This window comes from Mobula birostris, chromosome 11, assembly GCF_030028105.1.
Source record: "Mobula birostris isolate sMobBir1 chromosome 11, sMobBir1.hap1, whole genome shotgun sequence".
NCBI lineage: Eukaryota > Metazoa > Chordata > Chondrichthyes > Myliobatiformes > Myliobatidae > Mobula > Mobula birostris.
Window position 1 is genome coordinate 71518645 of NC_092380.1, and position 22840 is coordinate 71541484.

Here is a 22840-nt window from a genome sequence, read left to right on the forward strand (position 1 = left end):
TTGCCCTCATTCTCTTGCCTTCCAAGGAATACAGACCTAACCTCAAAGTTCAAAGTACATTGAAGTATGCATGCCATATACAATTGAGATTCATCTTCTTGCAGGCAGCCACAAAACAAAGAAACACAGTAGAATTCAGCCAAATATTGGGTGCCTGGGCCCAGCCACTTCACACCAGCCTGGAGTTTCAGTCGCCGTGGCTGTGCCTGCATTCTGGGGAGTCCAGTTTGCCAAATCCTTCAGGATACCACAAAAACATCAGGTCATACAGTCTGTCTAAAGCACATGCCCCATTGGGAAATCACAGGCTGCAGCTTGCAGTGGTCATAGTCCTGAAGAAGTATATTTAGTAGAATTGTTAGCTGCCTGCAAAGCACTCGTTAGTGCCTCCCCTTGGCCAACCTCTCCCTATAACTCAGGTCCTCTAATCTTGGCAATGTCTTTGTAGTCCTTTTCTGCACTCTCTCCAGCTCAGCCATGTCCTTCCTGTACAGCTCCTATAATCAATGTATTGACTGATGAACTCCAGTGTACTGAATGCCCTTTTCACCGTCCTGTCTACTTGTGATGCTTTTTTCAACACATTGTGCTCTTGTACTTCTAGGTTTCATTACACTCCTTAGTTCCCTCCCATTCTTAGCACAAGTCCAACACTGGCTTGACTTCCCAGAATGCATCATCTCACACCTCCTGTGATGAAATCCAATTGCTACTCCTCAGCCCACTTTCCTAACTGATCAATAAACCAAAGTAATCTATTCCACACTATCAGTTAGCCACACATCCCAACTTTGTGTAATTCATAAACTTACTGATCAAGCCTTGTGTATTTGCATCCAAATCATTTATATAAATAATGAATAACAAGGGTTCTGTCACTGGCTTCCATTCCAAGAAGCAATTTCAAACTCTCCCTGTGCTTCCTACCTCTGAGCCAATTTTGAATCCAAGAATCCAAAAACTGGATTTCATGGGACCTAATATTCCAGACAATCCTATTATGTGGGATTTTGAAGATCTTGCTAGAGTCCAGATAGACAACATCCGTTGCCATACCCTCATTAGCCTTTTAGACTACTTCAAAAAAAAATTAAAGCAGGATTTCCCAAGCACAAAGGAATGCTGATTCTTCCTAATTAGGTGCTGTCTTTGCAAATTCTAGCAGATCCTGTCCCTCAGAATTTGCCCAAGTAATTTCCACACTACTGATGTCGTCTGACCGGCCTGCAGTTCTCTAGCTTGCCCTGACTACCATTTTTAAACAATGGATGAACATTAGCACGCAAACAGGAATTCTGCAGATGCTGGAAATTCAAGCAACACACATCAAAGTTGCTGGTGAACGCAGCAGGCCAGGCAGCATCTCTAGGAAGAGGTGCAGTCGACGTTTCAGGCCGAGACCCTTCGTCAGGACTAACTGAAGGAAGAGTGAGTAAGGGATTTGAAAGTTGGAGGGGGAAGGGGAGATCCAAAATGATACGAGAAGACAGGATGGGGACGGATAGAGCCAAGAGCTGGACAGATGATAGGCAAAAGGGGATACGAGAGGATCATGGGACAGGAGGTCCAGGAAGAAAGACAAGGGGGGGGGACCCAGAGGATGGGCAAGAGGTATATTCAGAGGGACAGAGGGAGAAAAAGGAGAGTGAGAGAAAGAATGTGTGCATAAAAATGAGTAACAGATGGGGTACGAGGGGGAGGTGGGGCCTTAGCGGAAGTTAGAGAAGTCGATGTTCATACCATTAGGTTGGAGGCTACCCAGACGTAATATAAGGTGTTGTTCCTCCAACCTGAGTGTGGCTTCATCTTTGCAGTAGAGGAGGCCGTGGATAGACATGTCAGAATGGGAATGGGATGTGGAATTAAAATGTGTGGCCACTGGGAGATCCTGCTTTCTCTGGCAGACAGAGCGTAGATGTTCAGCAAAGCGGTCTCCCAGTCTGCGTCGGATCTCGCCAATATATAAAAGGCCACATCGGGAGCACCGGACGCAGTATATCACCCCAGTCGACTCACAGGTGAAGTGTTGCCTCACCTGGAAGGACTGTTTGGGGCCCTGAATGGTGGTAAGGGAGGAAGTGTAAGGGCATGTGTAGCACTTGTTCCACTTACACGGATAAGTGCCAGGAGGGAGATCAGTGGGGTGGGATGGGGGGGACGAATGGACAAGGGAGTTGCGTAAGGAGCGATCCCTGCGGAGTGCAGGGGGGGGGGAGGGAAAGATGTGCTTAGTGGTGGGATCCCGTTGGAGGTGGCGGAAGTTACGGAGAATAATATGTTGGACCCGGAGGCTGGTGGGGTGGTAGGTGAGGACCAGGGGAACCCTATTCCTAGTGGGGTGGCGGGTGGATGGAGTGAGAGCAGATGTACGTGAAATGGGGGAGATGCATTTAAGAGCAGAGTTGATAGTGGAGGAAGGGAAGCCCCTTTCTTTAAAAAAGGAAGACATCTCCCTCGTCCTAGAATGAAAAGCCTCACCCTGAGAGCAGATGCGGCGGAGACGGAGGAATTGCGAGAAGGGGGTGGCGTTTTTGCAAGAGACAGGGTGAGAAGAGGAATAGTCCAGATAGCTGTGAGAGTCAGTAGGCTTATAGTAGACATCAGTGGATAAGCTGTCTCCAGAGACAGAGACAGAAAGATCTAGAAAGGGGAGGGAGGTGTCGGAAATGGACCAGGTAAACTTGAGGGCAGGGTGAAAGTTGGAGGCAAAGTTAATAAAGTCAACGAGTTCTGCATGCGTGCAGGAAGCAGCGCCAATGCAGTCGTTGATGTAGCGAAGGAAAAGTGGGGGACAGATACCAGAATAGACACGGAACATAGATTGTTCCACAAACCCAACAAAAAGGCAGGCATAGCTAGGACCCATACGGATGCCCATAGCTACACCTTTACTTTGGAGGAAGTGGGAGGAGCCGAAGGAGAAATTATTAAGAGTAAGGACTAATTCTGCTAGACGGAGCAGAGTGGTGGTAGAGGGGAACCGGTTAGGTCTGGAATCCAAAAAGAAGCATCGAGCTTTGAGACCTTCCTGATGGGGGATGGAAGTATATAAGGACTGGACATCCATGGTGAAAATAAAGCGGTGGGGGCCAGGGAACTTAAAATCATCGAAAAGTTTAAGAGCGTGAGAAGTGTCACGAACATAGGTCGGAAGGGATTGAACAAGGGGTGATAAAACTGTGTCGAGGTATGCAGAAACGAGTTCGGTGGGGCAGGAGCAAGCTGAGACAATAGATCGGCCAGGACAGGCAGGTTTGTGGATCTTGGGTAGGAGGTAGAAACGGGAAGTGCGGGGTGTGGGAACTATAAGGTTGGTAGCAGTGGATGGGAGATCCCCTGAGCGGATAAAGTCGGTGATGGTGTGGGAGACAATGGCCTGGTGCTCCTTGGTGGGGTCACGATCGAGGGGTAAATAAGAGGAGGTATCCGCGAGTTGTCGCTGTGCCTCGGCAAGGTAGAGATCCCCTTCTCGCAATTCCTCCGTCTCCGCCGCATCTGCTCTCAGGATGAGGCTTTTCATTCTAGGATGAGGGAGATGTCTTCCTGTTTTAAAGAAAGGGGCTTCCCTTCCTCCACTATCAACTCTGCGCTTAAACGCATCTCCCCCATTTCACGTACATCTGCTCTCACTCCATCCTCCCGCCATCCCACTAGGAATAGGGTTCCCCTGGTCCTCACCTACCACCCCACCAGCCTCCGGGTCCAACATATTATTCTCTGTAACTTCCGCCACCTCCAACGGGATCCCACCACTAAGCACATCTTTCCCTCCCCCCCTCTCTCTGCATTCCGCAGGGATTGCTCCCTACGCAACTCCCTTGTCCATTTGTCCTCCCCCATCCCTCCCCACTGATCTCCCTCCTGGCACTTATCCGTGTAAGTGGAACAAGTGCTACACATGCCCTTACACTTCCTCCCTTACCACCATTCAGGGCCCCAAACAGTCCTTCCAGTTGAGGCAACACTTCACCTGTGAGTCGACTGGGGTGATATACTGCGTCCGGTGCTCCCGATGTGGCCTTTTATATATTGGCGAGACCCGACGCAGACTGGGAGACCGCTTTGCTGAACATCTACGCTCTGTCTGCCAGAGAAAGCAGGATCTCCCAGTGGCCACACATTTTAATTCCACATCCCATTCCCATTCTGACATGTCTATCCACGGCCTCCTCTACTGTAAAGATGAAGCCACACTCAGGTTGGAGGAACAACACCTTATATTCCGTCTGGGTAGCCTCCACCCTGATGGTATGAACATCGACTTCTCTAATTTCCGCTAAGGCCCCACCTCCCCCTCGTACCCCATCTGTTACTCATTTTTATGTACACATTCTTTCTCTTACTCTCCTTTTTCTCCCTCTGTCCCTCTGAATATACCTCTTGCCCATCCTCTGGGTCCCCCACCCCCGTCTTTCTTCCCAGACCTCCTGTCCCATGATCCTCTCGTATCCCCTTTTGCCTATCACCTGTCCAGCTCTTGGCTCTATCCCTCCCCCTCCTGTTTTCTCCTATCATTTTGGATCTCCCCCTCCCCCTCCAACTTTCAAATCCCTTACTCACTCTTCCTTCAGTTAGTCCTGATGAAGGGTCTCGGCCTGAAACGTCGACTGCACCTCTTCCTACAGATGCTGCCTGGCCTGCTGCGTTCACCAGCAACTTTGATGAACATTAGCACCTTCTGTCTTCCAGAAATTCGTCAGTGGTTACTAGTGAATACATCTCTGCAAGGCCCTCCACAGTTCTTCCCTAGCCTTTCACAAAATCTGAGGATACACTCAGTCAGGCCCTGAGGATTTATCTACCTTCATGCACTGCGATTACTGCAAATGCCTCCTCCCTGATGATATGAATGTCCTCTAAAATCTCTCTACTTGTTTTCCTGATCTCTGGAGCAACAATGATTTTCTCGTCAGTAAGTACTGATAAGAAATATTCATTAAAAAATCCCACCTGTCTCCTGTGGCTTCAGACAAGGGCAGCTCTGCTGATCTCTCCCCTAGCCACTCTTTTATTATTAATATAGCTATAGAGCTACTTGGGATTTTCCTTAACTGTAGCTTCCAGATCCATCTCATATCCTCTCTTTGTCCTCCTGATTTCCCAATTATGAGTATTCCTAATCTTTTCATAAATGGCTCGATCCTAACCTCTGAAAGCCAAGGTATGCTTCCTTTTTCTGAGTAGATCCTCAATATATTTTATCAGCCAAGGTTCCCTAATGTTACCAGATTTACTTTTCACTCTAATGGGAATGTGTTTCTCCTACAAACTTGATATCAAATTCAATAATCATTTATTCCTTTCACTTCAAACAGACTCAGCCAATCAATCTTTGCTGGATCCTATCTATTTCCCCCAACCTGTCAATCTATCCTATCCTTCTCCATTGCTATCTTAAAATAAATAGTTTAGTGTAATTGCGACACGGCATGTAATGATGATGAGTGGAATTGCACAGGATGTTTAGCATTGCAGTTTTGTTTATGCAACATTGTTGTATAAAATCATACGTCTATGGTTGCCTATTAAATTACAAAGAGATTAGAATTGCAGTGAGCTGCCACTGTGACCAATGGATTTCAGTGTCAATAAATGAAGACATTCACTTTCGGTTGCAAAAAGTCAGAGCAGAAGCATTTTCATTTAATGAAAACCTGAAAGCAGTGGGTGTTCAAAGAGACTTTCAAGCTCAAGTTTGTTTCACTGATATGAGGTCTACAGCTACAAAAAAAAATCAAATAAAATTTTGCTGAAGAAGCCACGGCAGAATTCTGGTCTTTAAATCTAAAGGTGAAGAGTCCAAAAGACAGAACTTGTACTGCACTTGTATAGAACTCTGAGTCTGGATTGATACCTGAATGATAGCTGACCCATTGATCAAGCCACATAAAGATGGCAACGTACATTACGGGTTTTACAATTCTGTGTTTTTGTCGTCACCATGAATAAAGCACTTTTTAAAAAAAAGTTCTAGTAGGATGTGAAGAACTCTGTATTATACATTAAAGCCTTTAAATTTAACCATTGCATCACAACCATCCATTTTTAAATATCTGAAAAATTATTTGAAAAGCTCCAACAGCATGCTAAGTGTATAACTTGTTTCAGAGAATTGAATCAAATAACATTTAAGAAAATTGCAAATGGCTCATATCTATAAAGTCTGAGATTAATTCTGCTGTCTGTCCACATTTGTCCTGTCTCTATGTGTGATCCTAGTGATTATGTTTCTTGTCTGTTGCAGAGAACCAGAAAATGGCGATGGACCACGTCCTGTTCAAAGCAACCATATCAACTCACATAAGGGCTTTACCAAGCCAGACGTGTACCAGAGTAAAGAGCATGCTCAGAAAATAGATAAGTTTGGGTTTGAGAAACACAAAGAAATCATGAGATCAAGGGATGAGGAGGAGAGATACGGCTTCCAAAAAGCCCCTGTGGAGATATCAGGCAGAAAATTGAATAACAAGATGCAAGGAAGTTCAACAGAAAGTGACATGTTTGCTGAACGTCATGCCTCATCTCAACCTCAGCACAATGGGGCAGTTCAGCCTTCTGCAACAAGTACCACTCAGGTGGACCAGAACGGTGCCACTGTTTATCGGCGGGGTTTTGCGGGCCAGCCTGGCACAGAGAAAGTCCAGCATAAAAGTTCAGTGATGCAAGAACACTGGGTGAAGTTACACAAAGGAGAAAATAGAAGGTCAGCAAACATTTTCATGAATGCTTTATTTTGCTTGAATGTGCAACCAGCCCAGAAAGGAAAAAGGTCTTTCTAATCTGATATATTGATCCAACTGGTTTGACCTCTTTCTTTATACCTTTTGGAGCTTTGTTTACTGTTATGATTACGAATCTGCATTTTCAATGATTTGCTGTTGGCATAGTGTAAGTTCTTTGGAAACAGAAATTGAGTAGACTAATTTTTTTTGACAACAGCTGTGGTTTTATTGCCTTTCCTTCAAGGGAAGTGGGTGGTGTCTTCACATGAATCATTAGATCATCAGACTGAAGCAGAATTAGGCCATTCAGCACATCAGGTGTGCGCCACCCTTCCATCATGGCTGATTTATTTTCCTTATCAACCTCATTCTCCTGCATTCTCCCTGTATCCTTTGACACCCTTTCTAATTATGAACCTATCAAACTCCACTTTTAATATACCCAATGACTTGTCCTCCACAGTTGTCTGTGGATATGAATTCCACAGATTCACTACCCTTGAGCTAAAGAAAATTCTCCTCATCTCTGTTCTAAAGGAACTGGCATTCTGTGGCTATGCTCTCTGGTCCTAGACTCCCCCATTATAGAAGACGTGGAGCTCTTCTCCATGCCTTCTATATTTAGGCCTTTCAATATTTGATAGGTTTCAATGAGATTCTACCCCCCCCCCTTTTCTAAACTTCAGTAAATATAGGCCATGAGCCATCAAACACTCTTCATATATTAACACTTTAGTTCCTGGGACCATTCACTTGAATCTCCTCTGGACTCTTTCCAACGCTAGCACATCCTTTCTTAGTTAAAGAGCCCAAGAGTGCTCACAATACTCTATGTGGCCTGATCAATGTCTTATAAAGCCTCAGCATTACATCCTTGATTTATATTCTAGACCTCTCAGAATGGAAGCATTTGCCTTCCTTACCACTAACTCACCTGCAAGTTAACCTTTCGCAAATCCTGTACAAGGACTCACAAATCACTTTGCTCCTCCCATTTTTGTATTTTCTCCCCTTTTAGAAAATAGTCTACACTTTTATTTCTTCTACCCAAGCACGTGACCATTCTCCTCCTCTCCTGACACCACCTGCCTCGCCACCTATTTTGTATCATCTGCAAACTTGGCAGCAAAGCCATCAATTCCATCATCCAAATCATTGCTACATAACATGAAAAGAAGTGGTCCCACCACTAACAGCTGCAGAACCCCATAGTCACTGGCTCCCAACCTGAAAAGGTCCCCTTTATTCTCTCTTGTTACCTTCTGCCAGTCAGCCAACCTATCCATGGAAGTATCTTTCCTGTAATACCATCAGCTCTAATTTTGTTCAACCATTTCATGTACAGCACTATGTCAAAGCCTTCTGAAAATTCAAGTAAACAATGTCTACTGACTCTCCTTTGTCTATCCTGCCTGTTATTTCCTCAAAGAATTCCAACTGATTTGTCAGGCAATATTTTCCCTTTAAGGAAACCAGACTGATTTTGGCCTATTTTATCATGTGCCTCCAAGGTCTGTTGTCTAGCTTGCCTTCATATTTCATCTTTTCTCTCACTGCTTCTTTAGTTGCCTTCTGTTGGCTTTTCAAAACTTCCCAATCCTTCAGCTTACCACTAATATTTGCTGTATTGTCTACCTTCTCTATTGCTTTTACCCTGTGTTTGATTTCCCTTGTCATCCACATTTACTCAACTTTCCTTTAGAAGGCTACTTCTGTGGGATGAATCTATCCTGCTCCTTCTGAATTCTTGCTATTGCTGCTCTGCTGGTGACCTCTTCTGATCAAATTTGTTCGCTCCTCTCTCATGCTCTTTAGTCTACTCAAATACGGACACATCTGATATCCAGCTTCTCCTACTCAAACTGCAGGGCGAATTCTGTCATATTATGATCAGTGCAACCCAAGGGTTCCTTTACTTTAAGCTCTCTAATTAAATCTGGTTCATTACACAGCCCTAATCCAGAGTTGCCTTTTCCCTTATGGACTCGACCACGAGCTGCTCTAAAAATCAGAATTGTAGAGTGCCAAACCTAACTTTAAAAAAACTCAGTTGCATCAATGCCAAACTGAAATATTGCCAGTAAACAGAACACAATATGTCAATTGAATAGGTTTTCTGTTTACAACTGAAAGTGAAGTCCCAAGAGGTTCTTCAGTTATATTAACAGTAGAAGGGTAACTAGAACGAGAGACTTAAGTTCTCTTAAAGACCAACAAAGCCATCTATTTACATAGAGCCACGAGAGCCGGCCAAGATTTTGTCATCTCTATTTCTCCTTGGTATTAACTAAAGAGAATATCATTGATGTCAGATTAACCAGAATTAGAAGTCGTAAAGTCATTGAATATATGCATATTGTGAGGAAGGAGGTATTTGTAACCTTGCAGCACATTAAGGTGGACAAATCTTCAGGACCTAACTAAGTGCATCCCTGGACCCAATGGCAAGCCACGGGATAAATTGTGGAAGCCCTTAGAGAGATATTTGCTTTGTTATTAGCCACTGGTGATATTCCAGAAGACTAGAGTGTGGTTGATATTGTTTCATTGTTCAAGAAATATAGCAAGGAATATTAAATTTCCTTATCATCCAATATCAATTTCCCCTTCTCGTCTTCCAAGGGACCTACAATGACTTTAGCCACCCTCTTCCGCTTTATATATTTATAAAAACTCTTGCTATTTGTTTTTATATTTTGTGCTAATTTACTTTCATACACTATCTTCCCTTTCCTTATTTCTTGATTATGTGTACTTTGTTACTTTTTAAAGTTTTCCCAGTCTCCCACTACTCTTTGCGACCTTGTACACGTGAGCTTTTAGTTTCATACTATCTTTTATTTCCTTAGTTATCCAAGGCTGGCTCTCCCCACACTTACTGTCCTTACTTTTGACTGGAATATACTTTTGTTGAGCACTGTGAAAAATCTCTTTGAAAGTATTCCACTGTTCCTCAACTGTCCTACCAAATAGCTTGTGCTCCCAATCCACATTAGCCAACTCTTCCCTCATCCTGTTGTAGTCTCTTTTGTTCAAGCATAATACACTAGTTTTAGATCTAACTATTTCATCCTCCATCTGTATGCGAAATTCAATCATACTATGATCACTCTTTCCAAGAGGATCCCTGACTACAAGATTGTTAACCTTACTTGTCTCATTGCACAGGACTAGATCTAAGATAGCCAAAGAGACCTTGATCAGTTAGGGAAATGGGCTGATGAATGGCAGATGGATTTCAACTTGGATAAGTGTAATGTGATGCCTTTTGAGCATTCAAACAAAGGTACAATGTATACAGAGAATGGCAAGGTACTGATGATTTTTGTGGAACTGAGAGACCTGTACAGGTCACTGAAAGTGTTCATCCAAATAGACAGGTGATTAAGAACTCACACCGACGACCCCTTCTTCCTTCTTCAACCCTCCTCCTCTTTCTGGACAGCCCCGCTCTGGTCTTCTGCCTGCTCTGGATCTTTTTATCGCTAACTGCCCCACAAGACATCAACCATCTTGACTTTAACATTCCTCTCTCCAATTCTAACCTCACTTTGTCCTGATGAAGTGTCTGGTCATCATAGGTAGTGTCTGGCCTGCTGAGTTTTTCCAGCATTTTGCATGTGTTGCTTTGTATTTCCAGCATCTACAGACTTTCTTGTGTGAAGGTGATTAAGAAGATTAGATTAGATTATGATTAGATTAGAAAATGGCTTATGTGCTTGCCTTAATCAGTCAAGGGATAAAGTTAAGGAGTTAAAACATTATATTGCGGTTATATAGTTATTGGTAATACTGCGCTTGGAGTATTGGGTGCAGTTTTGATCACCCTATTATAAGAAAGACAATGTCAATTCGAAGAGGGTGTGGAAGTGCTTTTATATGAGGACCTGCCTGCATTGGAGTGCCATGTTTATAGGGAGAGTTTGGCCACACCAGATCTTTACTCCTTGGATCATAAGAGAATGAGAGGTGACTTTCATATAAGTTTATCAAACCATGAGAGGTATAGATAAGATGGACAATCATAGTCTATCCCAGGCTTGGGGATCTGAAAACTAGGGCACAGATACAAGAAGAGAACTAAGACATAACTTTACACACACAGAGTGAGTGACTGCAATGAGCTGCAGGAGAAAGTGGTTGAACATTTAAAAGGTGGTTGGATAGATAGATAGATGGAGGAGAGGGGCTGGAAGAGTTATGGAACAAACACAGGAAACTGGGACTAGGAGGGAAAATGCTGGACCAGTTAGGCTGAAGGGCTTGTTCTCAGGTTATATTACTCTGACTCTCAGTATTCTTTAAAGCATTGACTGAAATTCTACAGAAGAAAAATGGAGCTAGATTTGTATGATTCATGCCACAAAGTGATCCTCTTCATGACAAGTAAAAGAATGTTACTATGAATCTCTTGAGTTTAATGTGCAGGCAGTTCTGAGCTTTGCTATTTGAGGAGTAGAAACATCTGCTCCCAATTGTTGACATCATTAAGGGTGAGTCTGAGTTGCCAAAAGCAACTTTCAGATATAATTGCTTGGGTGTAATTTTTTATGTTATTGTACACTGGTTCAACTACACATTTTGAAAGGACTTTTTAAAAGCATTGTTCTTTGGATATTGACTATCCTGCCCTTCCCACTATATGGATACACCCACATTAAGTTGTTGCTGATTAATATCTCTGCATCACGTTACGTATGACTGGGAGCAAACCTGACGCGGAATACCACAGGGAGTGATCCCATGAACTCTGCTCTTGAATAGACGTGGGAGGATTCAGCTCGAGGTTAGCGTCAGCATGAACTGGAAAGTGGAACAAAGAAGGGCGGCTGGGAGGGTGAAGAAGATAGGCAACGAGCATAAGAAGAAGAAAGTGCCATTTAGTGAGAGGAGGAGAGAGTGCTTAACCATCACAGGTAAAGTCCTCCCCACCACTGAGCACATCTACATAGAGAGTTGTCACTGGAAACCAGCATCCATTATCAGGGACCCCCACCACCCGGCTCATGCTTTCTTCTCGCGGCTGCCATCAGGAAGAAGGTGCAGGAGCCTCAGGACTCGCGTGACCCTATGTTCAGGAATAGTTACTATCCCTCAACCATCAGGTTTTTGAACCAAAAGGGGTTAAATTTATTCACCTTCACTTGCCCCATCACTGAAATGTTCCCACAACCTATGGACTCACTTTCAAGGACTCCTCATCTCATGTTCTTGATATCTGTTAGTTTTTTCTTCTCTCTTTCTCTCTCTCTCTCTCTCTCTCCCCCTCTCTCCCCCCCTCTCTCCCCCCCTCTCTCCCCCCCCTCTCTCCCCCCCTCTCTCCCTCCCCCCCTCTCCCCCCCCCTCTCCCCCTCCCCCCCTCTCCCCCCCTCTCCCCCCCCTCTCCCCCCCCTCTCCCCCCCCTCTCCCCCCCCTCTCCCCCCCTCTCCCCCCCCTCTCCCCCCCCTCTCCCCCCCCTCTCCCCCCCCTCTCCCCCCCCTCTCCCCCCCCTCTCCCCCCCCTCTCCCCCCCCTCTCCCCCCCCTCTCCCCCCCCTCTCCCCCCCCTCTCCCCCCCTCTCCCCCCTCTCCCCCCTCTCTTCCCCCCCCTCTCTTCCCCCCCCTCTCTTCCCCCCCCTCTCTTCCCCCCCCTCTCTTCCCCCCTCTCTTCCCCCCTCTCTTCCCCCCCTCTCTTCCCCCCCTCTCTTCCCCCCCTCTCTTCCCCCCCCTCTCCCCCCCCTCTCCCCCCCTCTCTCCCTCTCTCCCTCTCTCCCTCTCTCCCTCTCTCCCTCTCTCCCTCTCTCCCTCTCTCTCTCCCTCTCTCTCTCCCTCTCTCTCTCCCTCCCTCCCTCCCTCCCTTTCTCTCTCTTAATTTTGTTTTTGCATGTGTGTTCTCTTTTGCACATTGGTTCAATGCGCAGTCAGTGCTGTCTTTAACTGTTTCTATTATGGTTATTATTGTACAATGGACTTATTATGTCCACAAGCACAGAATCTCAGGGTTGTATATGGTGACGTGTATGCACTTTCATAATACATTTTCTTTAAACTTTGAAATTGAGACAATGCACTTGAAACTGTGGGGAGGGTAAAGTAATGCACAAGACAAATGCATCAAATTGAATTATTTAGTTAGAAGTTGGGAGTCTTAATATTTGGAAGCTTAATATCTGATATTTTTAGACGGGAAGAGCACACTTTCTTAATGTGATTTGAAGCAGGCTTTACACTAGACCTGAATGAGGATGGGGTTTATTATCACTGAATTATAAGATGTGAAATTGTTTTGTGCCAGCAATGCAATGCAAAGACACAAACTACTATAAATTACAGAAGTAAATTAGTGCGAAACAAGGGAATAACGAAGTATGGTTCATTGACCATTCAGAAATCTGTTGGAAGGGAACAGACTGTTAAATCTATGTGTGTGTGGACCTTCAGTCTCCTGTAGTATTGAGAAGAGCACATGTCCTAGACAGTGAGGGCCTCTGTGATGGGTGCCGGCATCTTGAGACACCACCTCTCGAGGATGCCCTTGATAGTTGGGAGGAATGCATCAATGATGAAGCCAAATGATAAATTAGTTTATTATTATATAGAGCAGTTAATTACAGGAGTGCACTGAGGTAGCGCAAGGTAACACAATAACAGTGCTGAATAATGTGTTACAGATACAGAAAATACAGTGTAGGTAGACAGTAAGGTGCAATGTCATAACAAGGCAGATTGTGAGGTAAAAGATTTATATTGTTACACTAGGGAACTGTTCATTAGGTTTATAACATAAATTGTCCTTTAGCCTGATTGCACATGCTTTCAAGCTTTTGTATCTTCTGATGGGAAGGGGGAAAAGCGATCATCTTCACAGAGGATAAAGTCTTCAATTATGCTGAGTGTGCAAATCTCTTGGCTTCTTGTGATCCTTTGCATTGGAGTCACCATGCCAGGCTGTAATAGAACCAATCAGAATGCTCTCCACTGGACATTTACAGATATTTGCAAGAGTCTGATTTCATATCAAGTCCCCTCAAACTCCTTTTTTGTGATTTAGCAATATGCTGGGCCCAGGAAAGATCCTCGGAGATGATGATGGCCAAGAACTTGGAGCTGCTTAAGCCTTTTCATCTCTGACCCTTTATTGAGAACTGGTGTGTGTTCTGATTTCCACTTTCTCAAGTTAACAATAATTTCTTTGATCTTGCTGACAATGAGTGCAAGGTTGTTGTTACAACGCCACTCAACCAGCCAATCTACTCACTCTTGTAAGCCTCCTCTTTGCCACCTGGATTCTACCAACAGCACTGATTTTATCAGTGAATTTATGTATGGTCTGTGAGATGTGCTTGCCCACACAGTCATGAGTATGGTGTGGAGCAGTAGATGAAACGTGCATCCTGAGATGTGCCTGAGTTGATCCTCGGCATGGAGGAGATGTTATTTCTGATCCACACTGACTGAATCACTGAATTTTCTTCAGTCAATTGCCCAGTTTTACCTGAATATTATTTAAAATCACTGCAGGTATGGCAGTTGTCTTTTGAAATGATTTGAAGTGTGTCGTTTTATAGGTGACTACTTGATTTGAGTAGCAAGTCTAACTTGGACACCTGTGTTACTGTCTGAATGCCATGCATTTCAAAAGGTTTACACAAATTTCCTATGCATTAACTTGTGAAAGGTTTACTTTCATCTACTTAATTTTAATAATTCATGGATGGTATTGTGAGCACCTTGGTATTCCCAACAAGGAGTTCATTAAAAAAAAACTTTCATAAATGTGATTTTTAATGTAAGTTCTGCAGCATTTTGCTCTCACCTTGTTCAGAGTGCAGTAAATTCCAATCAATTGGGCCTTGGGTTAATCAGGGCAGACTCTTGTTTGGGACAACTCTTAAAGAACCAAAGCTGTTGACGAACAGCTTCTGACTAGTGCCAGTCGCGTGCACTTGTGTAGCCATTAGACACAACACAGTGTTTCGAGTGAACAATTTTTAAATAACATCAGTTGCGTGTGTTTGTGTTCAAAAATCAGCCATTTTTGTCACTGATAGTTGGCAAGGAAGAAGCAGACAATTTAGAACTATTTTGCTGTCTGCGGTTTTAAGCATTCAGGTTTGGAGACGACAGAAGAGGCCAGAAGTGAAAATGAAACTATTTCAGTACTTCAACCAGTTAGAAACTATGGAGAAATTGAAGGTATCGACAATCATCTTGAATGTTGCAATGAAAATAAAGACTTGGAGGATGCAATCATCAACAGTGCATATGAAGGCGGTCCATTATTTCCAGTAGGTGTCTATGCTGATGAATACCTCTGTCGATAGTAGTAGGAACTGTTACACATTTAATAGTACTGCAGTAGTATTGTTAATGTTCTGATTTGTTCAGTATTTCATTTAAATACATAATTTGTTTCTCTGTCTTTTTCATACCTTTTTAACTATTTCCATGAAACTTTGACTAATTGGGACAGCCACTTAATTGGGCCAAGGTATACTGGTCTCGATGTGGCCCAATGTACCAAAATCCACTATATATGGTATTTCCATAGATTATGAATCAAATTTATTCAATCCAAAAATTGTTATATTTACTGAGGTTAGAGGCATGAAAGCTTGCATGAATTAAAATTGTCAATGTAGAAACATTTTACCTTTGACGGGAATAATTTGTATGCCAAGAAATGTTGTTAATTGTTTGTCCTAGATTTCTGGAGAGCTGTGCCTTGCCTTCATTTAATTTTGGGAATCCACATGAAATCAAAATTCCTACCCTTAAGTACAATCACTTAAAATGTAGCACCATGCCATATGCTACAATATCTAATCTGAAATATTTGAATACAATATCTCTGCTAAAGTCATATGTCCATGGCTTGTATATCAAACATGCAAGAAGTGATTTTTACAATTGAACTGGGGCTCTATTTGACTGTGCATTTAAGGTGGGATTCTGCTGCCATGTTATCATTTGAGATGTATTAGAGCTGTTAGTGCTGCTTCTGGTTTCAAGGCGTGATGGCTGCCCTGCATACAAATTTCTTAGTTGCTCTGCATAATAAATTTCCAGTTGTCACTGTGTGATGCTGAGGCAGTCATGGTGCACAGTTAGAAAATTAGAAAGTTCATCCAGATTTTTTCATGTATTTTACAGTGAAGCTCAGGACATTTATCAACAAAGTTGTATTAAGGTTGTGTTTTTTTTTCTGGTAATAAATATAGTTGGAGTATTCTAAGCAGTGCAACTATTATCTTAGAATAAATATCTGAAAGGGAAATTTATTTTAAATTTATTCTGCCAATGATTTCAGCAGCCTAATTTTTCCTTTCTGTAATTGACTTTAAGGTTTGTTTTATAATTATTATTTACAATAGCATAAGAGCGCAGAGTCATTAGTGATGACAAACGTATCATTGTCAAAAGGTTGTGGTTCCTGGCTAAATGTTTGTGACAGGGTGAGAGATATGTCCAGGTATAATACTACATATTAAAAGTAGAATACAGTTCCGCTGCCACTGATGAAACACAATGACACCAGAGTATCTGGACTGGAGTGACAGGATCTTTTCTAAAATATCCTGTTCAGTGTGGCAGTGATACCGCAGACAGTAGATGGTGTGAAAGTGCTGAGTAGGGAATGTGTGATGGATCATCTATCAGTGCTGTGGTGGACTGATACATTTGAGACAAATTGTCAACAAGGCTGTCATTTTTTTCTCCCTTCCATTGGTTCTCTCACCATCTACTATACTGAAAGTTCTGCTTACCAAGCCGGTCAGAAATGAGAGATTGAAAATGTCTTTGAGCACCTTCACCGGTTGGTTGGCACGTGTTTTCAGCCTTGATAGCTATTCCATTAGTACCTGTTGCCTTGCAAGGGTCCACTCTCTCGAAAGACGGCCTGACATCAGAATCTGAGACAGAGATCACAGGTCACCGGTACGAAGTATCAAACTGCAAAAGAAAAACAAACCAGCTTGAATGACATTGGAAAGCAACTGGGAAAAGTACATTGCAATTAGCAGGAGTCTGATTTACCACACCATGGGAATTCTGAAACCACATTTCAGATGCCTAAATAAATTGGTTTGCAGCATCGAACTGAACAGCAATATTAACCTGCAGACAATCATAGTCTTTTCCAATTGTCAACAAAAAATGAAAAGACCCAATGATATCTGAGGGTCATAAATGAAAGAAAAGACAGAACGTACCCCACTCTTGGAAGTGGAGCTTTAAGCAGCTGTTACGTAACCGGCAACAATGAATATTAATCGAGACAGGTTATATACGATAAGAAAAAAAACAGGAGAACTTCAACTGGAAGTTAACAGATATGCAGCCGTGCACTAACTCCACACTCGGCTCTGGTTCTTAAAGCGTTAAATGTGAAAACAGTTCTTAAAGCGATACAGTCAGATATAGTTGTTAAAGCGATAACTTGGAAAGTCCAACAGTTTTACACGTTCAATTGGGAGAGACTTCTCTGGAGAAAGATTTCTTCACAGACGCACCTTTACTGCTGGTTCTGTCCACAGGATTCATGATGCCGAAAATAAACAGTTTAAATCGACTGATCTTAAATTCCTTTAGAGAGAGAGAGCACCTTTTTGCATGAACTGATTGCCCTTTTGCAAGAGTTATCTCGATGCAGGTTCTCTCCAACGAAGACTAAGGTCGATTCTTTATTAAACTGCCAAACGATGCCGACTTCTCTCGATCCTTCAATGAATTCTTCATTCTCCCTTCAAATGTTGGAATTGAGTAAATTGGCACTTCCAGCCACAAATTTCCAGTCCAATAATACATATCTTGTAAGAGCACGCACCTTCCGTTTTAAAAATGAAACTGCGTCACAAAAACAAACACGCAACAGAAACGGAGGCACAACACGTTCTACCTGGAAATCTACAAACTCAAAACTAACTGCGTCACCTTGGGTCGACCCTTATATAGTCATGGGGCACAAGTCATCACGTGACCTCACATCGGCGGGAAAATCACATCAGGTGACCTCCAAGAGACCATTACATCATTCTCACAAAAAAAAAACAGATCTCTTTGAGCATGTAACACAGCACTTAAATGTTACAGCTGTTCATTATTTTTCATCTAATTCTCTAAAAACAAGTCCAGTTCAAGCTGGGAGCTTGTTAAGAATAACTAATGAGATCGGTCTTGGAAATTAAAAAGACTGAATATGCAAGTGCGCACTTTTCTTACTGCACTAATTATTTCAGTACAGTGGCCGCAAACATCGCACTTTTATTCTGTCATTTCTTTGAAGTAGGGCATTGAAAAGTAGCAATTAGAAGTGCATGCCAAGTGGGTGAACATGGGAATTCTATATGGGAAAAGCTCCCAGTGACCATAAAACTGAACCTCAGTGGGCACTTCGGCAGCTTATCTGAGCTAGAGAGCAGAATTTGAAAAAACGATGCCTAAGGAAAGATGTTTACAACTGACTAGGAGGTAAAGACTTGGAGTGGTGTACCACTTTATCCCTGATCTCTGAAACATCAGAAAATCCATTGTGCCAAATCTTCATGCCTGAACAGTAATTGTCATGTAGCACTGTGTGGCACCATTTTGTGCACTCCAGCTCCACCTGCAGCAGTGAGATTGTATAATTGATTAACTTTAGTAATGCTGAGGGAAATGCTTTTGTTGGACTTCTGGGCAAAAGTCCATTTACTTTGCATTGTACCACCGGTTCTCAAATTCATTGATGGCTTAATACTTGAGGTGATGGATGGAAGCTCTATAACATTCTCTGGTACTTGCTTGACTCATAAATATTGATCGGTGCCAGCGTGACTTTTGTAACCTTCAACGTTGTTGGCAGTTATTGATTCCTGTTGCTTAAAGTCTGCTGTTGCTGTGTTGTTGTTCAATGTGTATGGTTACTTTAACGTTACTGCTGCTCTGTGCAGAATAGTTCATTTAAATCCTCCTCTCTCTGTGCTTCTGGCTTCTGGCAAATTTCATTAAACAGGTTTGATGGAAATCTGAGGCTGTGTTGACTTGTGTTGTGTTTAATATTAAGCTTGCAACTGCTCCAGAGGATTATTGTAACTGTGATGTGGAGAGCCCTAATGTGACAGAAAACGTGCCTGGTTAAAGTATTGCTTTCTTGATGGCAATTAAGCTCAGCAAATGATGTTTGATCTTTGAAGGAATATTCTTCTTTAGCTTAAAATATTCTGTTTAAGTATAGTCAGATATACACCAGTATAAATTTGATTTCTTCTAGTATTGTACAGAATGTGTTTTGATTCTGCAATATACTTTTGTGAGGTTTGCATGGTGTGTATTTAAATACACTTTCTGATGTGACATTATCATGTGTCTGAATAGGCTTTTGAGGTATGCTGTTTGAGAAAATTGACCGGTATTGCAATGGTGTGATGTGTTATTGCCTTGGTCATGTCACAGGCTCTCACACTTGCTGTTATCAGTTAGTTGTGAACTGATCATTCTGGTTCATAATCTCTTGCACATGGAGACAACCATGTTGAGGCACATCGTAGCCAAAACTATTATGGCCTGATAGTCTAAGTAGTAGTCTTTATAAATCTAGTAGTGTATTTTGGATATTTGTTTCAAATGACTGATTATGATTGAATGCAATTACTTTGTGGATGAAATTCATTATTAGACATTCGCGTGTATCTGACACCTGTCCTGTGTGTGTGTGTGTGTGTGTGTGTGTGTGTGTGTGTGTGTGTGTGTGTGTGAGAGAGAGAGAGAGAGTGAGTGAGCAAGACTGATTTCCATATATTTCCGATTTACACAGGACTCTGAATGGGATTTGCTTCAATAATCACTGTAAGGAGCCCATCCTAATCTGTACAAGTGATTGGTACTGTCTTCACTTAAATTGCAAACTTTCATTTACATTAAATATTGCTCGCATTTTGACTCTAGATTTTCAATAGATATACTTGGGTGATCACTTGCAGAAACACACACTCATGTTCAGTGGGTTAGTTCTGTCCACAACTTGCAATCATTTAAGTTTGACCTCAGTCCACATTTCTTTCTGATACAAAAAAAATCACGCCGTGACAACTGGATTGTACCTTTTTCAGTTTGTTTGCTGAAAGTCCATCAATTGTTCAACGTAGGAATGTTTGATGTTGTATGTTATCAGAACAAAAATGTTTTGGGGTGAAGTTTGGGTTTATTAGCATTCCGTAGATTTTATAAATAGGCTTTACTGTGAAGTTGAATGTGAAATTAACACTTTCAGAGGCACAGCTAGCCAGACATGCCAGCATCACTTTTGTTTTTACTTTATTGATTTGTAAAGCTTTGACAACCGTATTTTGGAGAGAAACCATTAAATTACAAATGTATGCTATTTAAAATTTTTAAAAAGCTTCCAAGCTTCCTCTCACCTTTGTCTTTTTCCAAAGGTGGGGAAGTCTGCAAGTAGAAGGCGTAGGTTTAAGGTAACACACACAAAATGCTGGGGGGGGGGGGGGGGGAGAGAAATTTAAAACAGATCTGGGAGACAAGTTAGTATTGGTCTGATAACGGTGGTATAGAAGTTTGAGTGTTTGAATCTGAGGGTCAGGTGCTTAGGCACCAAACACCTGGTTGAGCCCCATATGAATGTTGTATGTTTCAATGAGATTACCTCCCAGTCTTCATTACTCAAATGATTATAGACACAAAATTAACAACTGGAAGAACTCAATGGGTCAGGCACGAACTTTGGAGAGAAATAGGCAATTAACATTTCAAATTGTGACCCTTCATTTGGATTGAAAGAGAGAGGAGAGATGGTCCTTAACTTGAAACTTCGACTGTCCATTTCCATTTGCAGACGCTGCCTGATCAGCTGAGTTCCTCCAGTAGTTTTTGTGGTATTTCCAAATTATAAACCTAGTTTGCTTAATCTCTCCTCATATGACAGATCTGCCATCCCAGAAATCAATCTGGTGAACGGTGGCTGATCTTCTTTAGATAAGGAGACAGGATCTGCACCCAATATCCTAATTGTGTTCTCTCCTGGTCCTCATGTTACTGGAGCAATGCAACTACTCTTAGCTGAAAGTTGCTGTTGCTTGAAATCTGAAATAAAAAGACAAAATTCTGAAATTATTTGTCAGGTCAGTCTGCATCAGTGGGAAGAGAAACAGGCTGAATGGTTCAAAGTGAAGGCCCTTTGTTAGGTTTTCATCAGATCTGACAAAAGGGCTTCACTTTGAAATGTTAATTCCTTCTCTCTATCCACTGATGGCGCCAGACTTTAGAGTATTTCCCGCATCTTTTGTTTTTCTATTAACTGCTCTTGATTTTTATTGCAAAAGTATTACAGTGCCTGTTATTTGCCTTCCAAACTTGTTGTACTTGCATGTTAATCTTCAGTGAATTGTGGACAAAGGCACCAAGATCCCTGTGAAGGCCAACATCTTTCAACCACTTAACCTTTTAAAAGATGTTCAGCCTTTCTAATTTAGTCAAAGTGAATGACCTCACATTTCTCCTCAAGTAAGACCATAAGACATAGAAACAGAAATAGGTCATTTGGCCCAGCAAGTCTGCTCTACCATTCCATGGCTGATTTATTATCTCTCTGAAACCCATGAGAGCCATAGAGTCATAAGAGACATTCTGCTGGAGGATTTCGGCAAGTTGAGCAGTATCTTTGGAAGAAAGGCATTATTAATATTTTGCGTTGAAACCCTGCATTAGAATTCAAAATTCCTTTCACCCCCAAAGATGCTATTCAACCCAATGAGGTCCTCTCACAGGGGAGTGTTGTTCTAGATTCCAGCCTCCTGGGTCTCACATTCCTCCTTATAATTTTCCATCTTCCACATTGTTGGTCATATACATTAATGATCTGGATGATGGGGTGGTAAATTGGATGACCAAGTATGCAGATGATACTAAGATAAGTGGAGCTGTGGATAATGAAGTAGGTTTTCAAAGCTTGCAGAGAGATTTAGGCCAGTTAGAAGAGTGGGCTGAAAGATGACAGATGGAGTTTAATGCTGATAAATGTGAGATGCTACATTTTGGTAGGACTAATCAAAATACGACATACGTGGTAAATGGTAGGGCATTGAAGAATGCAGTAGAACAGAGGGATCTAGAAATAATGGTGCATAGTTCCCTGAAGGTGGAATCTCATGTGGATAGGGTGGTGAAGAAAGCTTTTGGTATGCTGGCCTTTATAAATCAGAGCATGGAGTATAGGAGTTGGGATGTAATGTTGAAATTGTAAAAGGCATTGGTGAGGCCAAATTTGGAGTATTGCGTACAGTTTTGGTCACAGAATTATAGGAAAGATGTCAACAAAATAGAGAGAGTACAGAGAAGATTTACTAGACTGCTACCTGGGTTTCATCACCTAAGTTACAGAGAAAGGTTGAACAAGTTGGGTCTTTATTCTTTGGAATGTAGAAGATTGAGGGGGGGGACTTGATAGAGGTATTTAAAATTATGAGATGGATATATAGAGTTGACGTGGATAGGCTTTTTCCATTGAGAGTGGGGGAGATTCAAACAAGAGGACGTGAGTTGAGAGCTAAAGGGCAAAAGTTTAGGGTAACATGAGGGGGAACTTCTTTACTCAGAGAGTGGTAGCTGTGTGGAATGAGTTTCCAGCAGAAGTGGTTCAGGCAGGTTCAATGTTGTCGCTTAAAGTTAAATTGGACAGCTATCTGGACAGGAAAGGAATGGAGGGTTATGGGCTGAGTACAGGTCGGTGGGACTAGGTGAGAGTAAGAGTTCGGCATGGACTAGAAAGGCCGAGATGGCCTGTTTCCGTGCTCTAATTGTTATATGGTTATTTATATGGTTCTGTTGTTTTCCCTTCGCTTAAGCTGCCTTATCTTCCTGAGATGCCTCTGCAACAACCTGGCTGATATCATTAGCAAACCTATACATATCATGTTTGATTCTCCTCATTCAAATCATTGATTGCGATTGCCACGGTAGTGTAGTGGTTAACGAAATGCTATTACAGCTCGAGACATCGAGTTCAATTACAAAGTCATCTATGAGGAGCTTGTATGTCCTCCCCTTGAACGTGTGCGTTTCCTCTGGCTGCTTTGGTTTCCTCCCACAGTCCAAACATGTTGGTTGGTTGGTCATTATAAATTGTCCTGTGAAGAGGCTAGGTTTA

General features: G+C 42.4%; 1 protein-coding gene across 21 annotated transcripts in view; it reads left to right on the plus strand.

Moving 5' to 3' along the window:
• The window catches only part of plekha7b (pleckstrin homology domain containing, family A member 7b), a 424118-nt gene that overhangs the window by 321156 nt on the left and 80122 nt on the right, over positions 1-22840 (plus strand). For all 21 annotated transcript variants that reach the window (XM_072272478.1, XM_072272479.1, XM_072272481.1 and 18 more), the window contains one exon: positions 6245-6703. In XM_072272478.1, the coding sequence (XP_072128579.1) occupies positions 6245-6703 (459 nt within the window). The remainder of the gene's footprint in view (positions 1-6244; positions 6704-22840) is intronic.